Genomic DNA, 22,706 nt, shown 5'->3' on the forward strand with positions numbered 1-22,706 from the left:
GAAAACTCCATAAGAAAAATCAATATCGTATAACTTTCGGGAACCGGGTGTCCAGGAGATATCTGCGACTTGTAGTCCAAGAATCATCACCTGTGAGAGACATATTCTTTCCTTCATAGTTGTTTCTAAATAAAATAGCAGCTTCAACTTCTCCTTTTGAAAAGGGACGCTCATCTCTCATTAGGCAGTGTCGTACAGTATGTGTTGCACTAATTACCCCGTAACTCATTCATTTGAAGATACATCAGAACATTCAGAGAATAAGTAGAAATAAATTTTTTAAAAGCAGCTTATGGCCAAATTTATTGGTGTTTTGTTGAAATTCCATTTGTGTCATGAATGTTGTGTTGCCAGATTGGGCATTTTTTAAGTGCCCTCGCTATCAAAGCTACTTTTAATTTTCTGTAGGCTACATGAATGTAGTGTTGCCAGATTGGGCACTTTTTAAAGTGCCCTCGCTATCAAAGCTACTTTTAATTTTCTGTAGGCTACATGAATGTAGTGTTGCCAGATAGGGCATTTTTAAGTGCCCTCGCTATCAAAGCTACTTTTAATTTTCTGTAGGGTACATGAATGTAGTGTTGCCAGATTGGGCATTTTTTAAGTGCCCTCGCTATCAAAGCTACTTTTAATTTTCTGTAGGCTACATGAATGTAGTGTTGCCAGATTGGGCATTTTTTAAGTGCCCTCGCTATCAAAGCTACTTTTAATTTTCTGTAGGGTACATGAATGTAGTGTTGCCAGATTGGGCATTTTTTTAAGTGCCCTCGCTATCAAAGCTACTTTTAATTTTCTGTAGGCTACATGAATGTAGTGTTGCCAGATAGGGCATTTTTAAGTGCCCTCGCTATCAAAGCTACTTTTAATTTTCTGTAGGCTACATGAATGTAGTGTTGCCAGATTGGGCAATTTTTTAAGTGCCCTCGCTATCAAAGCTACTTTTAATTTTCTGTAGGCTACATGAATGTAGTGTTGCCAGATTGGGCAATTTTTTAAGTGCTCTCGCTATCAAAGCTACTTTTAATTTTCTGTAGGCTATAACTCTTAAGAATGCGCTGCTTCCTTATTTTCATATATGAAACCACAAATTATTAGTTTCATAGACCTATAATACAATAAAAGTTCTGTTTGTTGAGTATTTTTTTCACAATGAACAATTATTTTAGTAAAACTATTATGTTGGATATTAGTTTACAATTCTTGTTTTAGTACTTTTTAATCAGCAGATCTGACAACACTAGACTTTTGCTGAGTTCGTGCTGTTGCACTCAACGGCGCAAATCTGTCTTCAACATTGGAGAAGAGGGGGAACAGATAAGACCGTTCTCCTAATCTTTTTTCTAAGCTGTGCTTAATATATTTATGAATTTGAAATCAATGCTCTGGAGGATCAGTGGAGCAGAGGAGTTGTCTTCAACATTGAGAGGCGGGCAGGTTTGAGGCTTATTCTGAGGGGGATATGAGACTCATATTACGGTAGATGAATTTGATTTCTAAGTTGAATCTGTTGTGTATTATACAGCAAAGGACATGAATTTCATTTCATTTTCCTTTGTGACAGTCGCACACAGATCATCACATTCCGCCCCCCCCCCCCCCCCCACACACACAAAATTCAAATCTGATTATTGGGGAGGACAGTCCCCCACTTCCAAGAAAGGAGGAACATATTCCTCTCAACCCCACCTCCCCGGGATTTGCGCCAGTGGTTGTCGTATCACTGACCGTGCTGATGTCTCAGTTAATGCCTAGGGCTCATAGCTTTACGGAGCTGTGTAAACGTGAGCATCACGTGAACATCTAACTCCGCTATTTTTAGAGCACAACCTCGCTACTTTTTGATCTTCAGATCTGGCAACACTGCATGAATGTTTGAGAGTTTGCATCGGGTGAATGAGTTCGCCTCCTATACCAAAGTAAGAAAAAAACCTTTGAAAAAATATTCATGGCTGAGAGCTAATGCAATCAAAAGACTTCGAGAAATCTGTAGGCAGTAAAGCACTGAGCAATATGACTGTCAGGATGAGACTGCATGAAGGCTACCCAGTCCTTATTGTTGCTCAACGCCAGGCACGTACGTGGGAATTTATTTCGAGAGGGATTCAGAGTTTTGGGGGAGGGGGAGAATTTAATATGAGGATAAAGCAGGGATGCAAATAACCACTCGTCCACTTGCCCGAGGCGAGTAGTTCATCAGTGCGGGCGATTTTTTAAATAGTAAGGACTATAAAAGTCACGATTGAGATGTGGGTTAGTAGCTTTCTTCTTGGGCTAGTAAAATTTTGTTGCTTATTTGCATCCCTGGGATAAAGTATATTAAAATTTATAAAATCAACCCTGAAATTAGACTAAATTTACAAAAAAAAAAAAAAAGTGAATTTCGGGGTCCCTGTCAAAAGTCTGAATCTTTGGATACGTCCTTGTCAGTGTTAAATATACTGTTTTTAGTGACTAAATTGAAATTGAGAGATGTTTTCCTAAACATTGTTCAGCGTAAGCTTTAAACTCCGATAAACAAACTATTTGTATCCTTCCGCTTGTCACAAATACGATTGGCTAGTGATGTATCACTCCCACTCCCCACGGGGAGAAGCAAATTATGCACATGTATTTTGACAATACTGTCTCGTGTTGTCTAGATACTTACAGCAGCAGCAGAAAAGAAAGAAAAGAAACTCGAAAGATTAAAAAAATAGTATTTGAATTTCGCTCGTAAACAGTTGTTGCTTAGTGAGTAAAGGTTTGCCTTGGTGTTTCACCACAACACTCGCGGAACCGGGATTCATGCCAGTCATCTTTCAGACTTTAAAAGCAGAACAGTTGAGTTGGCGCCATAATTACTGCGCATGCTTAGTGTTTATTTCTATTGTTTCATTAGCCACACTCGATTGCAGTATTATTATATAATCCGTATTATATTTTTGTCATTTATAATAATATAGCAGTTCTATATGAAGCTTCATAGTAAAAGTAATAATGCAATCACATGAACTATTTTGCGGAGGAGTACAAGCGTCGGTAGGACAACAGCAAATCAGCGAGATTTAGTTTCACGTGGCTTTGTTTATCGCAGTTTAGAGCTTACCCCGAACAATGTATAGGCGATGAGCCAATAGAATTGTTGGATCAAAAGATCTAACGTATTTCAATAATTAAAAAAAAATCTTGCAGGTCTTATATCTTGAGAACTACATATAGTGTAGCCAAATTCAAATTATCACTTAACTCACAATTAGTATGATGTGTTTTGTTTATCCCGTAGAAAATACGAAACCTCGATTTAGGGCCCGTTCAAAAATTTTGTTTCCCCTCACCCAAGAACTAATTATTGGCCAAGATCGCAATTTTTGACTTTTTTTTTTTTTTTTTGAATCATTCCTAAAATTCCTGTTTTATGTTACTTCGTATAAAATATCATCTGTTCTTTTTTTGGTAATGGTGATTCCCCCTGTCCCCAAGACCATCTACTGAAATCATTACTGATAATGGAATAAGAAGGTTTTGATTTACCATACATCCTGCTCTGACTGCTGTTGCTTGCAGTGTTCATGCGCGTAGAAAAAGAAGTTAGTTTGATTTATCCACTGATGTGGTTCTCCTTGATAGGACCTGGAGACAGACTAATTCATGAAGGATGCTTGCATCCTTTACGATAGACATCCAGCAGCACCTCCGGAACCTCGCGGGTCCTATTTTGGAAGAACCACCGGATTTACTCATTCAACTAAGCCAATCATCCACAACTTCTGGCTTCCAAGCGAGCTGGATTACAAGAGCACGCCACTACTCCCAGCCGGAAGTTCCAACGTATTTTCTGGAAGACAGGTCTGAACAAGGTTACTAGGGTCTGAAAAGATTAATAATAATAATAATAATAATAATAATAATAATAAAGTATCAGTCCTCATCCCCCAGTAGTTGAATTGAAAACACATTTTTAGTGTTATTTCTGAAAAGGCAAAATGAAATCTTGTGTTCGTGTAGTTCGTTAAAACCTACTTTATTCTATTCATTTAGTATAGTGTCATTTCCTTCATAGCTACGGTGGTATAGAAGGCTGTTTAACACAAAAGCTCAAAGCCAGCGACAGCTATGAACAAGAATGTATAGCCTACGTATTTGAGCATTGCATTAGTTCAATATAACTTTTTTTTTTCGGCTGGTATGATTTTTGACATCTTAATTCACAACCGGTCCAGTATGTCAGATTGACTCATACCAGCCCAATTAATTACTGTCAGTCCCACCCAGAGCCGTAGTTAGCAGGGAGTGGGGCGGTTGCCCCGAGCGCTGAACGAGCAAGAAGAAAGGAAAAGTGTTGGGAATGAGTAAACGACGCATCGCCCCGAAAAGTTATTGGCGCCCTATTAAATCAATATTGTTGTCAGTTTGCAAAAACATTTGTTAATCTCTCTCTCTATGTATATATATATATATATATATATATATATATATATATATATATATATATATATATATATATATATATATATATATATATATATATATATATATATATATATGCTCGTTCCGCTCGCAACCCAAACGTTTCAATGTGAGTCAAGTTTTTACTCAAAGTTATTATACCCTAATAAATTTACAAAGTTTACAATTATTACTGGAAATTAATGCTGTCACCCACTTCAAACATTTTTGAAACTCAGTTTCTAATGTATTGAAATGTCATTTCTTATCGATAGTAGCCCTATGAAATATTGTAAATAGTTTTAAAATAAATTTCCGTAACTGTTCTCCAAGTGAATTTGTACTCAACCAAAACTAGTTTTGTCAAGCTTAACAAAAAGTCCAAAATAAAACTCTTGAAAACTTCTTATTTGTAAAAGAATGCATAATGACCGCTTTTGACTGTTCCAATGATCTGTCCAAGAAGCTTGATTTAAAAAAAAATCAGTGTAGCATAACAACAAAAGCTGCTTCTTTTATATGTAAAAAGAAAGAAAAAAAAAAGCTTGGTAAGGGAGTGTAGGGAGGCACCGAATTCTAATTCGCCCTGGGCCCCAAAATATTTATCTACGGCTTGGGTCCGACCAAATGCTATGAAACAAGATCTAAAGGCAAAGAAACATGATTTAACCTCGATATAGATCAACCTTATCTGAGTTAGGTAGACATTTGGTTGAGTGCTCATTTGAGTAAGTGTTGAATAGCATGATAATCAAAATTAGAAAATAAAAAAGCAATTAGAAAAATTTGAAATTCCCAATGGAATATTATGGGGATAAGAAAAAAAAGGCATCCGCCCGAACAGGGACTCGAACCCTGGACCGTTAGGTTAAAAGCCTAACGCTCTACCGACTGAGCTATCCGGGCTGCTTATAATCTTTGCTTGTAATACAAATTTTCTGTACATTGCGTGTTGTTTCGCGTTCCACGAACAAATATTCATAGTTGATACGTCTTGCTTTGACGTGATAATGTATTTTTCATGTTTCAGTTCATTTATAAATAGATATTTACACTTGCGTTGCGATAGAAAATGACAAATCTAACTCCTAATTATATTGGAAGGCATAATATAGAACGTAATTATGTCAGCAGAGGTAAATAACATATGAAGTGATTATTTGTAAATGTTGGAACGTCATACAGTGGCTACTGTTTTGTAATTTATAGATTTCTGGCTCATGGCCATAGAGTAACATAAAATGATAAGCATCACATTATTTCTTCATCACGTTTTTCGATGCTCAGGCAAACATCATTATGAAATGAACTAAGGTTGCCAACTCGAAAATTAAAACAGGCTATTAAATTCAATTTTTTTTAAGTTGTTAAAAACTCCAATAGTCAAACCCGAATAAACCAAAATAATAGTGAAATATTCACTTTAATATCTTACGTTTATAGTCTTTAAGCTAAATATGACAGATGAGTAGGGGGTGGGGCGCTGTTCCATTGTTTAAGGGTCTTGGGCCGAAAGTAAATTACGGACCCAATGGTGTAGATGGGAATTTCATATCCAAAACGAATAACTTATTTTGCAACAGTTATCCCACTATGAGTGAACTTCGCGACATTAATAGTATACAGTCACTTAAAAAAAAAAAAAAAAAAATCAGCACAAACTTAGCCGCAAATGCGCACAGACCTTGATGCATGCGTACACGCACTACTTTGTGTAAAATAATAAATATTTTCACACATATTGCATAACCTAATTAACCACAATAAATATACAATGCTACTAGTACGAGAGTGAGCAAATTTAATGTTTTGTCTTTTTTTTTACCAAGCCTTTTTTTTAATAGTGCTTAGCGATTGGCTCTTCTTGCTTCACCCTGCCGGACGCCCCAACGTAATTTAAAATATATGTTAGCAATTAGCAATTTGCAGAAATTTATCCAATAGTTTAAATCTTGCAGTCTCAATTGTAAATTTACCTTTTTCGTAAGGGGTTACGTTGACAATTACTTGATTAGCAAATGGTTGGCAAAGCAACCGATCACAACTTAGGACCAACATTGACAGTTGGCTAGCCTACCGTTCCCCACTGTTGAGCCTATTGTCTATGCTACTAGGGCATTTTCATGTGCTATGGTGGTTATCTTATGCAGACATATAGCCAGGATTTCGCAGTAGGGAGGTCCGTGACGAAATACTGTGGTTATCACACCAGGGGCTCGATCATTCTAAACTATTTTACGGGCAACATATATTCGTTCGTTTAGCCCGGATTTCGTAATGGGGGGGGGATGACTTGAAATATTGTGGTTAATAATAGGGGATCGATCAATCTAAACTATTTTACTGGCAACGTACCCATATTAGGACAACGTTAGGACAATAAAATGAAAAATATGTTACTAAATATTTTAATAAAAAACTATGAAGAAATCTTGAGTAAAAGAATATAAAAAGTATTGAAAAAGATATAGGGCCTTAGTCGTTCTCACGCGTGATTAGTGCAATACTAAAGAGTTCGATTAACATATGTTTCCTGCAGTAGTCAAGCGTTTAGTATGACGCTAATCATACGTCAAAACGACTCCGCATAAGGAGGATAGTCTTCCGAGGTCGTTCGAACTCGGTTCTTTTTGTCTTCTTTCTTCTTCTTTTTCTTATATTCGTTGAATGCCGTCAAGGATAGCAATGAGATCTCTTTCATGGATTAGTGTTGCCGCGAAACTGAAAATTTCTTTAACAAGTGTAACTGGAATCTATGTTGCCAGGTTCATATTATTGGTGATTGTGGGCATTTCTTAAGTTCTATCTGAGAGTGTATCTGATCGAACCGGTTTATCGATCGTCATTTCTAGTTCATAGAATTAGCATGGAGATAGATGGAATTCGGAATGCTCCGTTACAATAATATCCATTTTCAATTTGACTCCCCCTGCCCGTTTCCACTACACAAAGCTCCTCATAAGAAAGAATAACCAAATGCTTGCCGTACCTTTATATTTTTAACGCTGCTTCATCTTTTTCTCGTTTCTTTTTGTTTCATCCTTCCTTAATTTTTTCATTTCTGGTTTCGAAGGGGGTCTAGACTCTCGGGACCCACCCCTTGGCTAGGTACCTGATCTTATTATATATATTCCACTGAAAAAATCTATCACTTCTATCGCGATAGGATTTTGTATTGTAATCTCCAGTTACATTATTATTATTATTATTATTATTATTATTATTATTATTATTATTATTATTATTATTATTATTATTATTATTATTATTATTATTATTTTTTTATTTTTTTTTTTTTTTTTTACGAAGTTTCTTAATGTTTATAAACACAAGAAGTGTTTAAGTTGATTTCCGTCTTTACTCTTTTGCAGCATACTTGGAAGACTGACAGAAGTGTATGTAGATGGAATGGGCGATACTGTGTTCATAAAAGTTATTGCTACCAACTTAGGTCTGATAGGTTCTGTGTACATGGTGTCACTTGCTGATTGTCCATCAGATATGAAGATGAAAGGAAAAATAATAGAGTCACCATTCCTGTTTATACCTCCGCAACACAACAACGAATTTAATCTATCTGTACAGTTGCCAGGCACAAAGCGTCAAATGTTTTGCTCAGGTAATGTTTTATTTTTTATTGTGTTTTTTTATTTATATTTATTTATTTATTTATTTTGATTTAGCCGAATTCGGAAATCATGGGCTTCAATTCGTATCAGTCTTCGCATAATTTGTGAATCGCAACGTAACTGAAAAAATGCAATTACCAATTATAACTGCTATGCCCAAGGGCGCCGCTTTCTCTGTGAATTTGGGGGGAGCCCATTCAGATGCAGAAGGTATATATGAGAATTTTTAAGACAAATTGCATTCAATTTATACCAAATATTGTATATTCATAAATACAATGCGGGGTCCCACATGAGCTTCGGGGGGCCCGGGCCCCCCGGGATCAGCGCCCTTGGCTATGCAGGTAAGATGTGGCGGAAAATTTAATCGCCATGTTTCATAATCACCATCATCAACCATTTTCATACTTTTTACATTGAGTTTATTATATTAGAAACAATTAGTAATAATAATTCTTAGTGATAAAGGAAACTGGGACCGGAGTCTGCAACCTAAAATATAAAACCTCACTTGAAGTTATGAAAGGAAGAAGGGTAATTCTTATTATCAGGAGACTCTTGGTGGAGCCTTTCTGACCTAATTTTTCCCAGGATACTTTGCGGTCGGTGACGTCACGTGGAGGTATCGCCAAGGATGTTATAAAATAGAGGATCTGCCCATACCACAAAATAGTGAAGCCATACCTCACAGTCATACGTATCCTATGATTGGTGATTTTCTTACTCGTATACTATGATTGGTGATTTTCTTACCTGTGAAAGGTTATTCCGGTAATTTCTTCTCACTCTTATTTGTACACCCATACGTGTACCATGTAACCATTGTATAATATAAATCTGAGGCAACGACTTAAACGACGGACATACTACATGTCTACATATGAAGATTGCAATGTTTTGAGGCAACATATATGGTGATCATTCAGTTACCTAATAGGATGAAAATAGATATGGGCAGATTCTCTATTTTATAACATCCTTGGGTATCGCGAGATATCTTTCAAGAGAACAAGTGAAATACTGCTTACGCAATTACGCTAGTTGGTATAATGTTTCAAGATTGGCAAAAGTTCCTCCACAAGACGTCACGGACAGAGAGCCAATCAGAATGCTAAACGCGATCTAGGGTTACCTGTTATTTCATACACCTTGGCCAGTTATGTTGTTGAATCCTGTACGTACGCCATTTTTGTGTGTGTGTGTGTGTGTGTGTGTGTGTTTAGCTCATTGACTTTTTAGGGGAATTATATTTCAGTTTTCTTTGAAATAAACACATTTTAATAATGTGATTTTACTGATTTCTTCTTCTTTATCTGTCTAATTAAATATCCTTGCTTTATCAAAATGAATTTAATTTACAGGCTATATAAATTTAATATTGTTTAAGTTAAATTAAATTATTAAATAGTAAAATTATTATTAGCATACTTTGATTCGGTGCAGGACACGCGGAAGGTCTATTCTCAGTGGAAGCTTATTAGCTTGGATTCCTCCTTGAACTGTAAATTCACGTCTCATGTAGTCTTGGTGCTGGAAATCCACCGAAAATCGAAGTTTCCAATCCAACCAGGCCCTATTAGGTAAGTGCTATTCTGTGCTTGAGCACAGGACAGCAGAATTTAGGGGCGGCAAAATTTTGGAGCTTTTTAAAGATTCACAATAAAGTAGTATTTAAAACTAGCAACCTGCAGGATCCCACGCAAGCGCGAGAAAATACGTTAATATGCTTAATTCGCTCTAATTACAGTAATTACTAATTAGCTAGCTTATCTGATTATTTTTAAAAATCCATCCTCTCCCACCTCCATTCCAAGGGGTGAGGATGAACTTGAACATCATGAAAACTGATACCGTTAAATCGCTGATACCTGAGCGAAATCGGAAATTATGAATTCAACACTAATATCTGTCGTTTTTGATTATTTTTAAAAATCTCGCCCACTCCCTGGATAGTTGAATTAGATTAAAATTGTCATCATTCATCTCAGCGATCCCAAAAATTGTGAATTCAACTCTAATATTGGTGATTTTCGATTACAGTAGAACCCCTCTAATCCGTCACCTCTGGGACTGGGGGTATGGTCGGAACGCAAAAAAGTCAGATTATCAGAAAATACACAAAAATACAAATTTTCAACACTACATCTACGAACAGTAAGCACTAAAAACTGCACAACACAGTCCAGAAAGCACGCACAACGAAAGAAATGAAACAAGAGATGACGAAACACTAAAGCGGACAAGCAGCAACAGCAAGTAAACAATGCCGCGGCGGCAGTAAACGACAGTGGGCTTTCTGACTCACGGACGAGTCGGGAGAAGTTCGGCTCGAGCACGATCGAATCAACCGGAGTAGCGGACCAGCCGAGAGCGGACGAGAGGGGTTCTACTGTATTTTTAAAATGTCCCCCATATTATTCTTATGGCAATTTTTTAACTTGTAATACCTAAACTGCTACTCAACAAGAGCTGGTATGTTCGCAAAATTACGGCTTCTTTCCTTGTTTGAGATATAAGTTTGTGCTGAAGGGGGGGGGGCAATTATTTGGAGCACAAGGGCGCACAATATATAAATACGTGCCTGAAATCAACCTATCATCAAACAGATACTTCAGGTCTTGTGAAGGGTCAAACGCGGTATTACTTCATTGCACTGCAGCTCCAAATTAGGAAAATACTCAAAGATATAAAATATATTATTTTTATTTTTTTAAAAGGGAGAGGGGACTGATTTGTATGCATGCTTTCATGTCAAGATCTTTAATTGAAATCGGTTTCGGTGGTTTTAGGCTTGGATGTTCAGCTATTGATGTATAGTTCATAATGAGCTTCGCTAAGCCGAATATTCTTGAAGCCGCAGTCTAACGGTAATTCCATAAAGAACAAACATGTTATTGGGACTAATGATTTATAAAGGGAATTTATTTATTTATGACATTTCATCATATGGGAGAAGAATTGCCTTAGTTAAGACGCAAGACGAGAGCTTTACACTGGCGACTCTTAATGAAAGCATATACATCGGTTAAAGTTAAATTTTATCACTATAAGGGATGGATGTTTCATATCGATATTTCAGATAGCTGTATACAAGGTAGGGATGGGCAAAACCGGTTTCTAGAAAAACCGAAACCCGAAAACCCGACATTTCGATTTCCTCCAAAACCGGTTCGGTTTTTTCACCGAAACCGGTTTCGGTTTTCTTCAAAATCGGTTTCGGTGAAAACTTTCGGAAGACACATAAATCTATTTCTGTGGAAACAGATTCGTTTTCTGGAGAACAAAAACGCTATTCTGGTCAGGAGTAGAACAAATTTTGGAAAAAAACGAAACCGGTTTTGAAGAAAACCGAAACCGGATCCGGTGAAAAACCGAACCGGTTCTGGAGAAAACCGAAACCAGTTTCGGTGAAAAACCGAGCCGGTTTTTCTAAAAAACCGAGAAACCGGTTTTTGTGCCCACCACTAAGGTAAGCATTTCTTCCATAACTTTTAAGCTTTTGCCGATATGACTTTCGTCAAGAAATCGACTGATGCTTTGCTAGCTAAAAGTAATTCACGTCTAAAAATGCAGAACATGAGGATGTGTCTTTTAGCATTTTCATTATAGCTACTACCAACCTCTTGAAACAGAGTTTCATACCATTGGCGGTTGTAGGATTCATGAACAACAGGATACTATAAGCAACCCCCGTATATTTATACGGAACGACAATCAATTACACAGTTTCATGCCGTATTATTTAATACCTATACCAAATGACCTGACTAATGCACTGTACAATTTACTGCGAAAGCAAAGCAATTACAAGAGCAAACCTATTTTTACATAACTGCATACTGCGTAACCAATTCTTGCTCATATTGAATTTCAGTAATTTTAAAATTTCCTGATTTTCCGTTTCTCCATTGAAAGTTTATATAATAAAATTTGCTCTTAGATTTTTCTTCTAGTAATAAAATACTATTTTTGTCTAAGATTTTTTTTTTTTTTTTTTTTTTTTTTTTTGGTATCTGTATTCTTATATGACCGTAAGAGTGCCGTGCCGTGAAGATTAGCGCCTGGGACGAGAGTATACGACGGCGACCCCATACATATAGCTGAGTGAGGTCGACAGACCAGCCGCAAAGCGCCACCATGGTTGGCGCGAAGCGTCCCAAAATTTTCAAAAATAAATCCTGCTTTTCATTGATTTTGAGCACTTTTTATTACTATTTTCCTACCATTTTACATATGTGCACATGCATTTTCCTAACATGAGTAGTATTATAGGACCACTTTCTAAAACAGGAAGAGAATTCAAGTACCGGTACATACTAGTAATATTCCAAGTTATTTTTCCTCTATCTTTTTCTTTCCTTCTTTTCTTTTTTCCTCCCGAATTTTGCGCCCCTCTTACTTCGGCATCCGGGTCCGTTGGCCCGCTCGCCTCCCCCCCCCCCAATAAAGCACGTACTAGTATAAATGAAACTTTAACACTTCTATATTATTAACTTCTTTGGTATGTATTTGTTATGTAAAACGATAATTGCATATGACATGATTTACATACAGTATTTCTTTTTAACATATCACCGAAATACGACAGTTTACTTATGATTGATTACTACCCCTAAACAACTGATTCCTGCATTCCTTTCCAAATATTATAATTCATCCTACACTTTAAGGAGAAGAAATCTATCTTTCTCTTGTGGCCCCGGTGCCGTAGGATTTACTTAATTTGTTTTTAATTGTATCGAAATGTTTATGCATGTTAAAGATACCAAGCTTAACAGGTGAGTTTACAAAAGAGACTTATGAGGCCCATGCGATTTGGATCTATCAATGCATTCCGAAATACAGTATTAGCATTTCTGAATAAGTTTCTACGTATAGCCTATTGATATTTTCACTTATGTCCTGACCAGGGCCGGATTTAGGGGGAGTGCACCGGAGCACATGCACCCCCCCTTCACTGTAAATATATACTATCTAAAATGAGAGCCTAGCAACATTTGGCGAAAAAGCAACATTCTCCAAACCTTTCTGTTGTCATGTGTTTGTTTGAGGCTTAAAAGAATGCTTAGTTTTCCAAAAGCAATAATTTAAGTTGATTTTTTGAAGGTTGAAGGAAAAGGATTCACTAAACAAAGTAATATTCCTCATTCACATCACAGATGCCTAAAGGCATTTAAAAACTTAAAATTTAAATCAGATGTGGTAGTTATTGGTGCACCCCCTTCAAGAAATCCTGGATCCGGCCCTGGTCCTGACGTCTTATTCAAGGAGACCAGACGTCCCGTTTTAGCCGGGACAGTCCCTTATTTTCAACCGTTGTGCCGTTTTTTTTCTGATACTCAAACGGGACGCCTAAATGTCCCGTTTTTAAGCAAAAATGACCCAGGTGTCCGGTAATTATTAGTCAAAATATAAATGATCAATGCAAATTCTACACTCTTCCGTACCAACACTCACTGGGAAGGCTCAGCCGTGCCTAGAACTTCTGAATATTCAAATGAGAATAGAGTGTTCTGTGATTCAAGTGGGCATTGAGTGGGAATTCTGAGTGTTCAAGTAGTTAAAAGTATTGTTGGGTAATACTTAAGTTAGAAACACTGTGTGAATTGAGTATAGTCCGCTCCCCCCAGTGATTTTTAACGAATCATAGTGATTCTAATGATTCATATTAGTTCATAATAAATCGAATCGCATGTTATAAAGATTTAAGATGTAAATCAAGTGGTAAGGAAGCTTTAGTATAAGTAGTAGTAGTACAGGGTGTCCGAGAAGTCCTTCCCTGATTACAGAAATTGATAACTCAGGCTAGAAATAAGATAGAAATATGAAACTGGTGTTGAATTGTTTACAAACTATAAAAGTTTTTGTCTGTGTTAGGTTTGTTCTGTTTTACCAAGTCTCAATTTTTTTTTTTTTTTTTTTTTTTTGGTTTGTAGTACGTAAGTAAGAAGCCCAAGAAGCCATGCTAACCAACCAGAAGGCACAGTGTGTCCTGTGGAGCCATGAGACACGATCACAAACCACGGTGCAGAGATAGTTCCAGACAACATTTGGGAGGACTCCACCTGATGTCAAGAGCATTAAAGATTGGTATGAGAAGTTTAAGAACACAGGATCGGTTGCTGACCTTCCGAGGTCTGGTCGACCAAGAACCTCAGCAGACACGGTGGAGGCTGTGCGACAGTCTTTCCTGAGAAGTCTTAAGAAATTAGTGCGCAGGGCCTCACGTGAATTACAGATGCCAAAAAGCTCTATCCATGACATTTTACACAAACGTTTATTGTTTCGTGCTTACAAAGTGCAACTCGTTCAGGCCTTGTTGCCCGACGACGGTACACGTCGATATGACTTTGCGGTCGAAATGCTATCACGTATTGAGGACGATAATGGTTATCTCAGACGAATTGCCTTTTCCGACGAAGCGACATTCTTTGTCAGTGGAGTAGTGAATCGCCATAATGTACGCATTTGGGGTTCAGAACCCCCCAGGGAGGTCAGGGAGTTCACCAGAGGCAGTCCAAAGGTGAATGTTTGGTGCGCGTTATTGCACGATCGAATTATCGGGCCATTCTTCTTCGCTGAGGGCACACATATCGCTTAGATGTGCTACGTGCTCCCAAGGGTGCTCATGTGGAAGTGTACTGATGTGACCAAAACTTTTATAGTTTGTAAACAATTCAACACCAGTTTCATATTTCTATCTTATTTCTAGCCTGAGTTATCAATTTCTGTAATCAGGGAAGGACTTCTCGGACACCCTGTAGTAGCAGTAGTAGTAACGGTAGTAGTAGTAGTAGCAGTAGTAGTAGTAGTAGTAATAGTAGTGGTGGTGGTGGTTAGTAGCAATAGTAGTAGTAGTAGTAGTAAGAACGGGTTAGAAGCCCCACAGGGGTTGATTGTGTTCTGTTCTCGATATAAGTAATAGTAGTAGTAGCAGCATAGTAGTAGTAGTGACTCTTCCAGTTCCGGTGACAAAGAACTGAGGGGAGCGGGCTATACACAAGCCCACTGTATTATCATTCTTACTTGTGTATTTTGTAAATTGAAAACACTACTGAGTCCCAAAAGGCAATGTGGAAGTCATGCCCCCCCCCCCCGTCGCCGATTCGTATGCGTCCCGTTTTTGAAAGTAAAAGTTCTGGTCACTTTGGTCTTATTGTCCCGTTTGTGAAATGATCAACCATACCATTGTATTACCCTGGAGCAGCCAGTGTTCCATACTTGCAGGGGCGGATCCAGAGTTCTTATTTTATATATATAAATAAAACCATCCCAAAGTTTGGAGCCCTTAAAAGTAGCAGTATGACAACCACCGCCCCCACCCTTCAGAAGTCGGTCCTGGATACGCCCCTGCATACTTGTAAGTTTTGAACTAATAATGTAGCTATTAAATTGAAAAATATTAGATATAGTATCACCCAGGGCCAGCTCTAGACAATCTCCCCCCCCCCGTGCAATAGTATCATTTGCCATCCCCTCCTTCCCTAGAAAGCACACATCTTAAAAGACACAAGTTTAGCATTCACCAGTGGCGTAGCAGCTGCCCCCGCAACCCCCGCAGTGCGGGGGGCCCCCGACGTATAGGGGCCCCGAAGTTTTGCGATGAATAAAGATTTAAAGAAGTAGAACGTCAATCTTACTTCCATCGGCTTTACAACTAGGGCCCCTTCTCTATACTTTGCGGGGGGGGCCCGCAAAAGTGTGCTACGCCACTGGCATTCACCAAATAATCAACTAATAATATTAAAATAATTAAACCATTAACAAGAAGAGTTGTGTCGGAAAGAACATATAAAGTTACAGTATGTTTGGTAGGAATTAAATTTGAACTACAGATATATTTAAACATATTTTTTATATTTCAATTTTGTTTTATACCAGATTTTTGCCGTCCCTTGGAAATGCACGTGTTCCGCATACAGTAAAGCGGGCCCTGGCAACGCTGACTAGGAACTAAGACGATTCGATCTTACGACGCAGTGAGAAAAAAAAAGACTCCTTTTCCTTCTGGTCTTATTAAATGTCTTACTGTGAAATATTACAAATATATAACTTAGAACTACAATTGATTCGTTCATATTTGTGATATTCAAAACTATTAATCATATTCATAAATATAAAATTCTGTAAAAGGGTTTGAAAACGATTACAAAAATCTCAATGAAGGTGCAAACTGATGCAATGGATACTCCCGGAACTTATCAGACTAGTTAAGCGATACTTTCCCCGAGCTGGTTTCGTGGTGTAGTGGTTATCACGTCTGCTTTACACGCAGAAGGTCCCCAGTTCGATCCTGGGCGGAACCAGTAATTCTTTTTTCTTGGGCCAGAATGTTAATAATTATTTTCTGTCAGTTTGCCCTTTTTACAATTTATGACTTGAAGGTACTTCTTTTTCTTACAAACGAAATATCCATGGTTAGATCCAACAAATATTATAAAGAATAATTACTAAAAGAGAACTGAAGATTAATTTATTGGGTATTACTTTTTATTTATTTATTGTTAGTTTTATAATTTTAATACCAATCTAATATAATAGGCTTTGTTATAATAACAGTTCCATGAATTAGTGGTGTTATCTAGTGTTTTTTAAAATTATTTTTTAGTTTAACGTCCCACGATTAGCTATGCACTAAGGCTAAGAGAGGCGGTAATGATGATAACGAATGAAAAATGGTAATATGAAGAAAGTGTGAGGAAACAGAGGAACCACCAGAAATCTTACACATTGCCTTGTAATACAGTGGTTCTCAACCGATGTATCGCGTTACACTGGTGTGTCACTCATTCCCCTAAAGTATGTCGCGAAATTTTAGAATTTAAAAATCAGTGGTGCCCACCCCCCTTCATGCCCATGACGCACCCCCCTCAATTGTCTATCCGTAGGTGTTCTTCCATGAAAAAAAAAACTTTTCGATTAATTTTTACACTCCCTCAAACATATTTATATAGATTTTTAACCAACCCCCAAATATTTCAATGACGCAGTTTGCGTCATAGCCCCCCTGTGGGCACCCATGTAAAAATCATGAAGAATTTAATAATAATTAGTTAAAATTGAGATAGACTGTAAGTACCAGTCAACACCTCCAGTTGTAGCAATAATGCTCACATCAGTGCTATATAGTCAATATAAAAACTAATTGGTTTCACTATTATAATAAATATTATTGTTATTATTATTAATATTTATAATAAAAATATCAAACAAGTGTGTCGTCAGTCAAAAAAGGTTGAGAACCACTCGCCTTAACTCATCATCGCTTCCGCTGATGGAAGCTTCTCAGTTGCAGCAATAATGGCAGAACGCCTACGATGATGATGATACATATACGTCACGACTTTTATAAGTTTAAAACTAAGGGAACTTCATATAGCATAGCACAGCGTTTCCCAACCTTTTTTAACTTGCGGCACACTAACGGGTGTTACTTGGATTCTTGCGGCACACTTATAGATATTATTATTCGTAAATATAAAAACACAGTGGTATTTTTTTCTGTGATTACTGATCTTCTCACAGAGGAAAAAGCTCTATCACTGGGTTTTCCCTGTGGTAAATTATTAAGCTTATTTTTCATTCTACTTTAAAAATAGAAAACAATTGGAAAGAAATATTGGACTCAGGCTTTTAAAAATACGCTTTCTTTTTATCCAACCTTTTACTAAGAAGAAAGATCACTATATAACGAACGAACAAACTTTTTTTTTTCTTTTAAAACACAAATGTAGGTAATTTGTCGAAAGGATTGAATGATATTTTAAATTTTGAAGTTAAGAAATAGTCTACAACAATAAAGAAGCAATAATGGTCATAACAATTATAACAAATACTTTTTTTTTCAACATTAGAAATATACAGAACAGTCACCCGGTATGAAACTTAAAATTGTAGATTCATTGTAGAGGTTCACAGTAATGTGAAATACAAATATACATTTTTCCCTACGTTTTGCAATTTGATTGCTATAAAATTAATAATTTTGTTTCGATTCCTCGCGGCACACCAGCGGCCCATTCACGGCACACTGGTTGGGAAACGCTGGCATAGCATTTTTTTGTTGTTGTTACTACAAATGCTTTAACTTTAAGGAGGTCATTATAAATTTTAACGTAACAAAATTACCTTTTTATAGTTTAAATTTTAAAAAAGATATGCTCAATGAAAGTATCGATAAACAGAAAATAATGCTAAAATCATTAAGGATTTGAAAAACACTTTTTTATTTAAATTGTCTACTTTCTGAGTTTAAAATTCTCAAATAGCCAAACCGAAGAGTCTGGACCAATTTAGAAAAAATGAAATGAAATCTTTAAGTTTTACGTCCCACGGTTATGCCGGTGAGGCTAAAGGAGACGGTGATGATGAGAGATGAGTGAAAATGGTGGAATGAAGAAAGTGGGAGGAAACGGGAGAACCCCGAGAAAACCCACGAGCACGGTGTTTGTCCACCACAAAGTTCACTTGGCGGGGGCTGGGATCGAACCCGGGACCCCAAGCACCAGAGGTGAACGCTCTACCACTGAGCCACCGCGCCCCCCTGGACCAATTTAGAGTGTAAATATTAATGCTTTTCACTCTGGTGTTCAAATGTTTGGTCCTCGGGCTTAGAAAATGAAATGAAATCTTTGAGTTTTACGTCCCACGATTATGCCGGTTAGGCTAAAAGAGACGGTGATGATAACAGATGAGTGAAATGGTGGAATGAAGAAAGTGGGAGGAAAGGGGAGAACCCCGAGAAAACCCATGAGCACGGTGTTTGTCCACCACAAAATTCACTTGGCGGGGGCTGGGATCGAACACGGGACCCCAAGCACCAGAGGTGAACGCTCTGCCACTGAGCCCCCCCTCCCGCGGGCTTAGAGTTGGCTGCCTTTGCCTTAGATCTTGAAATAGATAGGACACCCTAAGCTACAGCCTGTCTATTTCAGGTGTGCCCTCGGAAAATATGTGAAACATACAGTACTTCGACCTCACTCCCGCTACCCTCTGACTGAGGAAACACTTTCTTTACTTAGGGAAAAGAAGTGAATGACGTCAGCTGTGTTGCCAAGCGAAGTCTGTGAAATAATTGATTGTGGCAATGAATCCCCAGCAATTGAAAGATCTCGACCGCAGCAACTTGCCCCTCCTCTTTCGAGGGAGATACGAGAAAATATACATCGACAGCAGCGCCAGAAGAGGCACAGTTGAAATAGAAAGACTCTATGCTGTTTTGCTGTTTATTTTTCCTTATAAGCCAAAATGACCATAATTCTTATTGTACTCTGTCTGAATTGCAGTGGAATTAGTAAACCATGAGCGTGAAGTCGTAGCCATCAGAAGAGTCCTCATTAAACGCAATGACCACTGCTTCTGCGTCTGGCATTGTCTGTGCTCATGCCTTAGCTTCCCCGAGAGCCTTCAATGTGAACCTATGTCTCTAACTCATTACCACGCCGCTGGATTCCGAGGATCATTGCCTGTGCCCACGAGGAAGCTGCCCAATAAAAGACACGGATTCTTTGTTGGGCTCACTCTGCACTTGTTCGTATTCAGTTTCGTACTGCTACTCTTAGGTAAGTCTAGTGTTTACTGCTAACACTAGTACGTACTTACTAGTACTTAGTTGGGCGACTCTGTCGGCCAATAATAGGAAGGAAAAAATTTTGACCATCATTAAATTTTAATTAAAAATTCTTCTTCTTCTTATATTATTATTATTATTATTATTATTATTATTATTATTATTATTATTATTATTATTATTATTATTAAAATATGTATAAATTCCAGTTCCAAGCAAGAACATCTGTTTAAGAGACAGGGAGACAACCGCGGCTGTAGTCGAGGATACACGGCGGTACACCAGACCCGTATCCACGGGGGGCTAGGGGGCGCCCCCCTAAACTTTGGCTGGCCCCCTAAAAGTTTCACGGTATCCTTGCAAATGAACTATAATATGGTGATTAAGTATAATATGATTTGGTCGGGTCCCCCTAACTTCTACTGCCCCTCCCCCCAAATTTTTGGGCTGGCTACGAGCCTGCGGTACACGCCGTATACTCTCTGCTTAATCTTGAGTCATTACAGTGTACCTTCTGCTCCAAAGTGTATAGTACTCAAATGTGACGTTAATATTACCAGTGATGAGAACAATTTCCACATTGCCACATTCCACAGCGGAGTGTGAGCGAGGATTTAGCTTGAGGAATACAATTATCACTGACTTGAGATCATTATTGCTGTTTATCCACGTCTCCAGTCTTATGTTCATCAAATCAAATGGACCACCTCTTGATCATTTCATGGCTTAGAAATGCGTGAACACTTGGCTTCAAAATGACCGTGCTGGAAATGATAGTAAATCAAGAGTTTGTACAATATGCGCTAGTGACACTTGTGAAGAATCAAAAGTTGCGCTTTGGAGTATTTTTAAGTAAGCCGGTGCAAATAGCTCTAAAAGAAACCGTAGTGTTGAAGGTAAATAATAAATATCTTTAAAGTAACTATATTTTTCAAGCTTTTAAAAATCTTTTACCAATGTTATTTAATTATTAAGAGTTTTCATGGGATAAGTGTGAAGTAGAGTCGAGTTAAGAGATGTGAATAGCCCCAGAGGAAGAATTTATTATTGCAGAGGAAGTTAATGGTGGGTATTCAAACTACTTTATTTTAAGCTTTATATATTTCGAGTTGTTACTAGTGATATTTAAGTTTTTTTTTTTTTTTTTTTAAGTGTTCTAGTGATAAGTGTGAGGACAATTAAAAGTCACACTTTAAAGTTTTATTGAGCAAATGGACGCAAACAGCTTCCGGAGAAAACTTTATTAAGGCTAGTGTCACGTCTTATATCTTATCGAAGGTTTTCATTGTTGTTACCAGCTACTATTATTTGGATGTTATTGCACAGGAAGGAACAAAGACACAAAATTCATAGTTTTAGGATGACGGAATAGATCGATGCAAAATGGCGCATTTTTGTTCTGAGAGAATATCCAAGCCTTTTGAAGGTCGATGGCCGTGATATTTCAGTTGCTTAAAACCTTGTTCTCCGCTGAAGAGAACACAACTTGTTCGATATTTTTAAACTAAGGTATGCATATTTTCAATATCATATTAATGTTATTACGTAACTTTGAGCTATCCAGAATCTATTAATTAAAAAAAAAATCATGTCTTCATGATTTTATATAGTTATATTTGGGAACATTTTTCTTAATTCTGGCTTATCGGGCGAATTTTTTTCTGTTTCTTCTGAGAGTGAGTTTGTTTCTTCTCCATACCTATATCCATTTATGTTATTAAGGGTGTGATTTAAGTAAGCAGTGTCAAGAAAACAGCATGAAATAAATTTAAAGTATAAAATAGAAATGTATCCGTTACATTTTAATTGAATTAATTAATACATGCCTTTTACCTTGTTCATTAAAAACGCCTTCCATCTCTTTTATGATAATCATATATTATCACAAAACAGCGTATATCTTCTGAAAATTTTAGGACTATAGCACTGGAGACAACTGTCCACTTTAGTTTTAGATGTAGGGCCTATACAGGAAATCTACCAAACCCGGACTCGGATCCATAAAGCGGGCCCCCTCGATTACTGCTCCGGATATTGGCGTAGAATGCTGTAGAAATACGCTGAGTTATAGTTTACCGTTACTGCCGCATGCAGCGTTAGTTCCTGTGTTGATCAGTTAATCCTTTGTTCTATAGTCAGCACGTGGTCGAAAGTTTTAGAGCTTCGACAAGCAAGTGTTGTTTTCCATAGTTATTAAAGACGTAAGAATTTATTTATTTAATCAATTAATTTTAATGGCAAGAGGTATGTTCTTATGTAGTTAGCTAGTAATTAGGCGTAAGAGTGACAAATATAAAGGTAACCAAGAAAGTTCTTCGCTTTTTGTGGAGGCCTGTGTTCCATTGGCCCTCACACCGTGAGTTGAATGCGAATGGAGATAAGGTGAAGGTCAGTTGTTGGTGTGGGTATACCCAACATACTACCTGGTTGTATCAGTTCAGTTACACCGTGAACTTGCATAAGGACAGAGTGAACATGGGACCTCCACAGAGCGCCATAAGGGCGTGTATGCTGTACGAATTCAATCTGGGGTCAAACGCCTCTGCAGCGGGGCGGAAGATATGCCAGGCCTTTGGTGAGGGTATCGTGACTACGTGGACAGTGCAGCGGTGGTTAAACAAGTTTAAGGACAGTGACGAAACACTCAAAGACGCACCATGTGCCAGAAGACCAATATATGTACAAAATGAAGATCTTCAGGCAGCAATTGCGGCGAACGGTGATCAGACATGTGAGAAACTGGGATTACAATTCAGTGTGAGTGGAAAAAACATTCGGCAGCACCTCTATCAACATGGGAAGCACTACAAGTTGAGTCGATGGGTCCCACATGATTTGAATCCGGGCCAGAAGGCAACAAGAGTAGACACCTGTGTTTGTTTGCTGTCTCGTCTGAGGAAGGAGCCATTTTTGAACAGTGTATTGACATGTGATGAGAAGTGGGTCCTCTATGAAGCTCTGAGGCGCCATCATCAATGATTAGCATCTCATGAACGGTTCAAAGGCAGTCGAAACCAACACTGCACCAGAAGAAGGTCCTCCTATATGTTTGGTGGACTGCTCGCGGCATCGTGCATGAGGAA

At 37.8% G+C, this 22,706-nt stretch overlaps 1 protein-coding gene and 2 non-coding genes across 3 annotated transcripts in view; 2 read left to right on the top strand and 1 right to left on the bottom strand.

The window, feature by feature from the left end:
• The window catches only part of LOC145664837 (uncharacterized), a 101,319-nt gene that overhangs the window by 39,747 nt on the left and 38,866 nt on the right, over positions 1–22,706 (top strand). Inside the window, exons 9-10 of the mRNA XM_081731842.1 lie at positions 7,797–8,044; positions 19,340–19,615. Coding sequence (XP_081587968.1) covers positions 7,797–8,044; positions 19,340–19,615 — 524 coding nt within the window. The remainder of the gene's footprint in view (positions 1–7,796; positions 8,045–19,339; positions 19,616–22,706) is intronic.
• On the bottom strand, positions 5,259–5,331 carry TRNAK-UUU (transfer RNA lysine (anticodon UUU)). The gene has a single exon. It is a non-coding gene; the product is annotated as a tRNA-Lys (tRNA).
• TRNAV-UAC (transfer RNA valine (anticodon UAC)) lies at positions 16,288–16,360 on the top strand. Its single transcript has one exon. It is a non-coding gene; the product is annotated as a tRNA-Val (tRNA).

The sequence above is a fragment of the Thermobia domestica genome, chromosome 11 (genome assembly GCF_964235325.1).
Source record: "Thermobia domestica chromosome 11, izTheDome1.hap1.1, whole genome shotgun sequence".
In the NCBI taxonomy this organism is placed as follows: Eukaryota; Metazoa; Arthropoda; class Insecta; order Zygentoma; family Lepismatidae; genus Thermobia; species Thermobia domestica.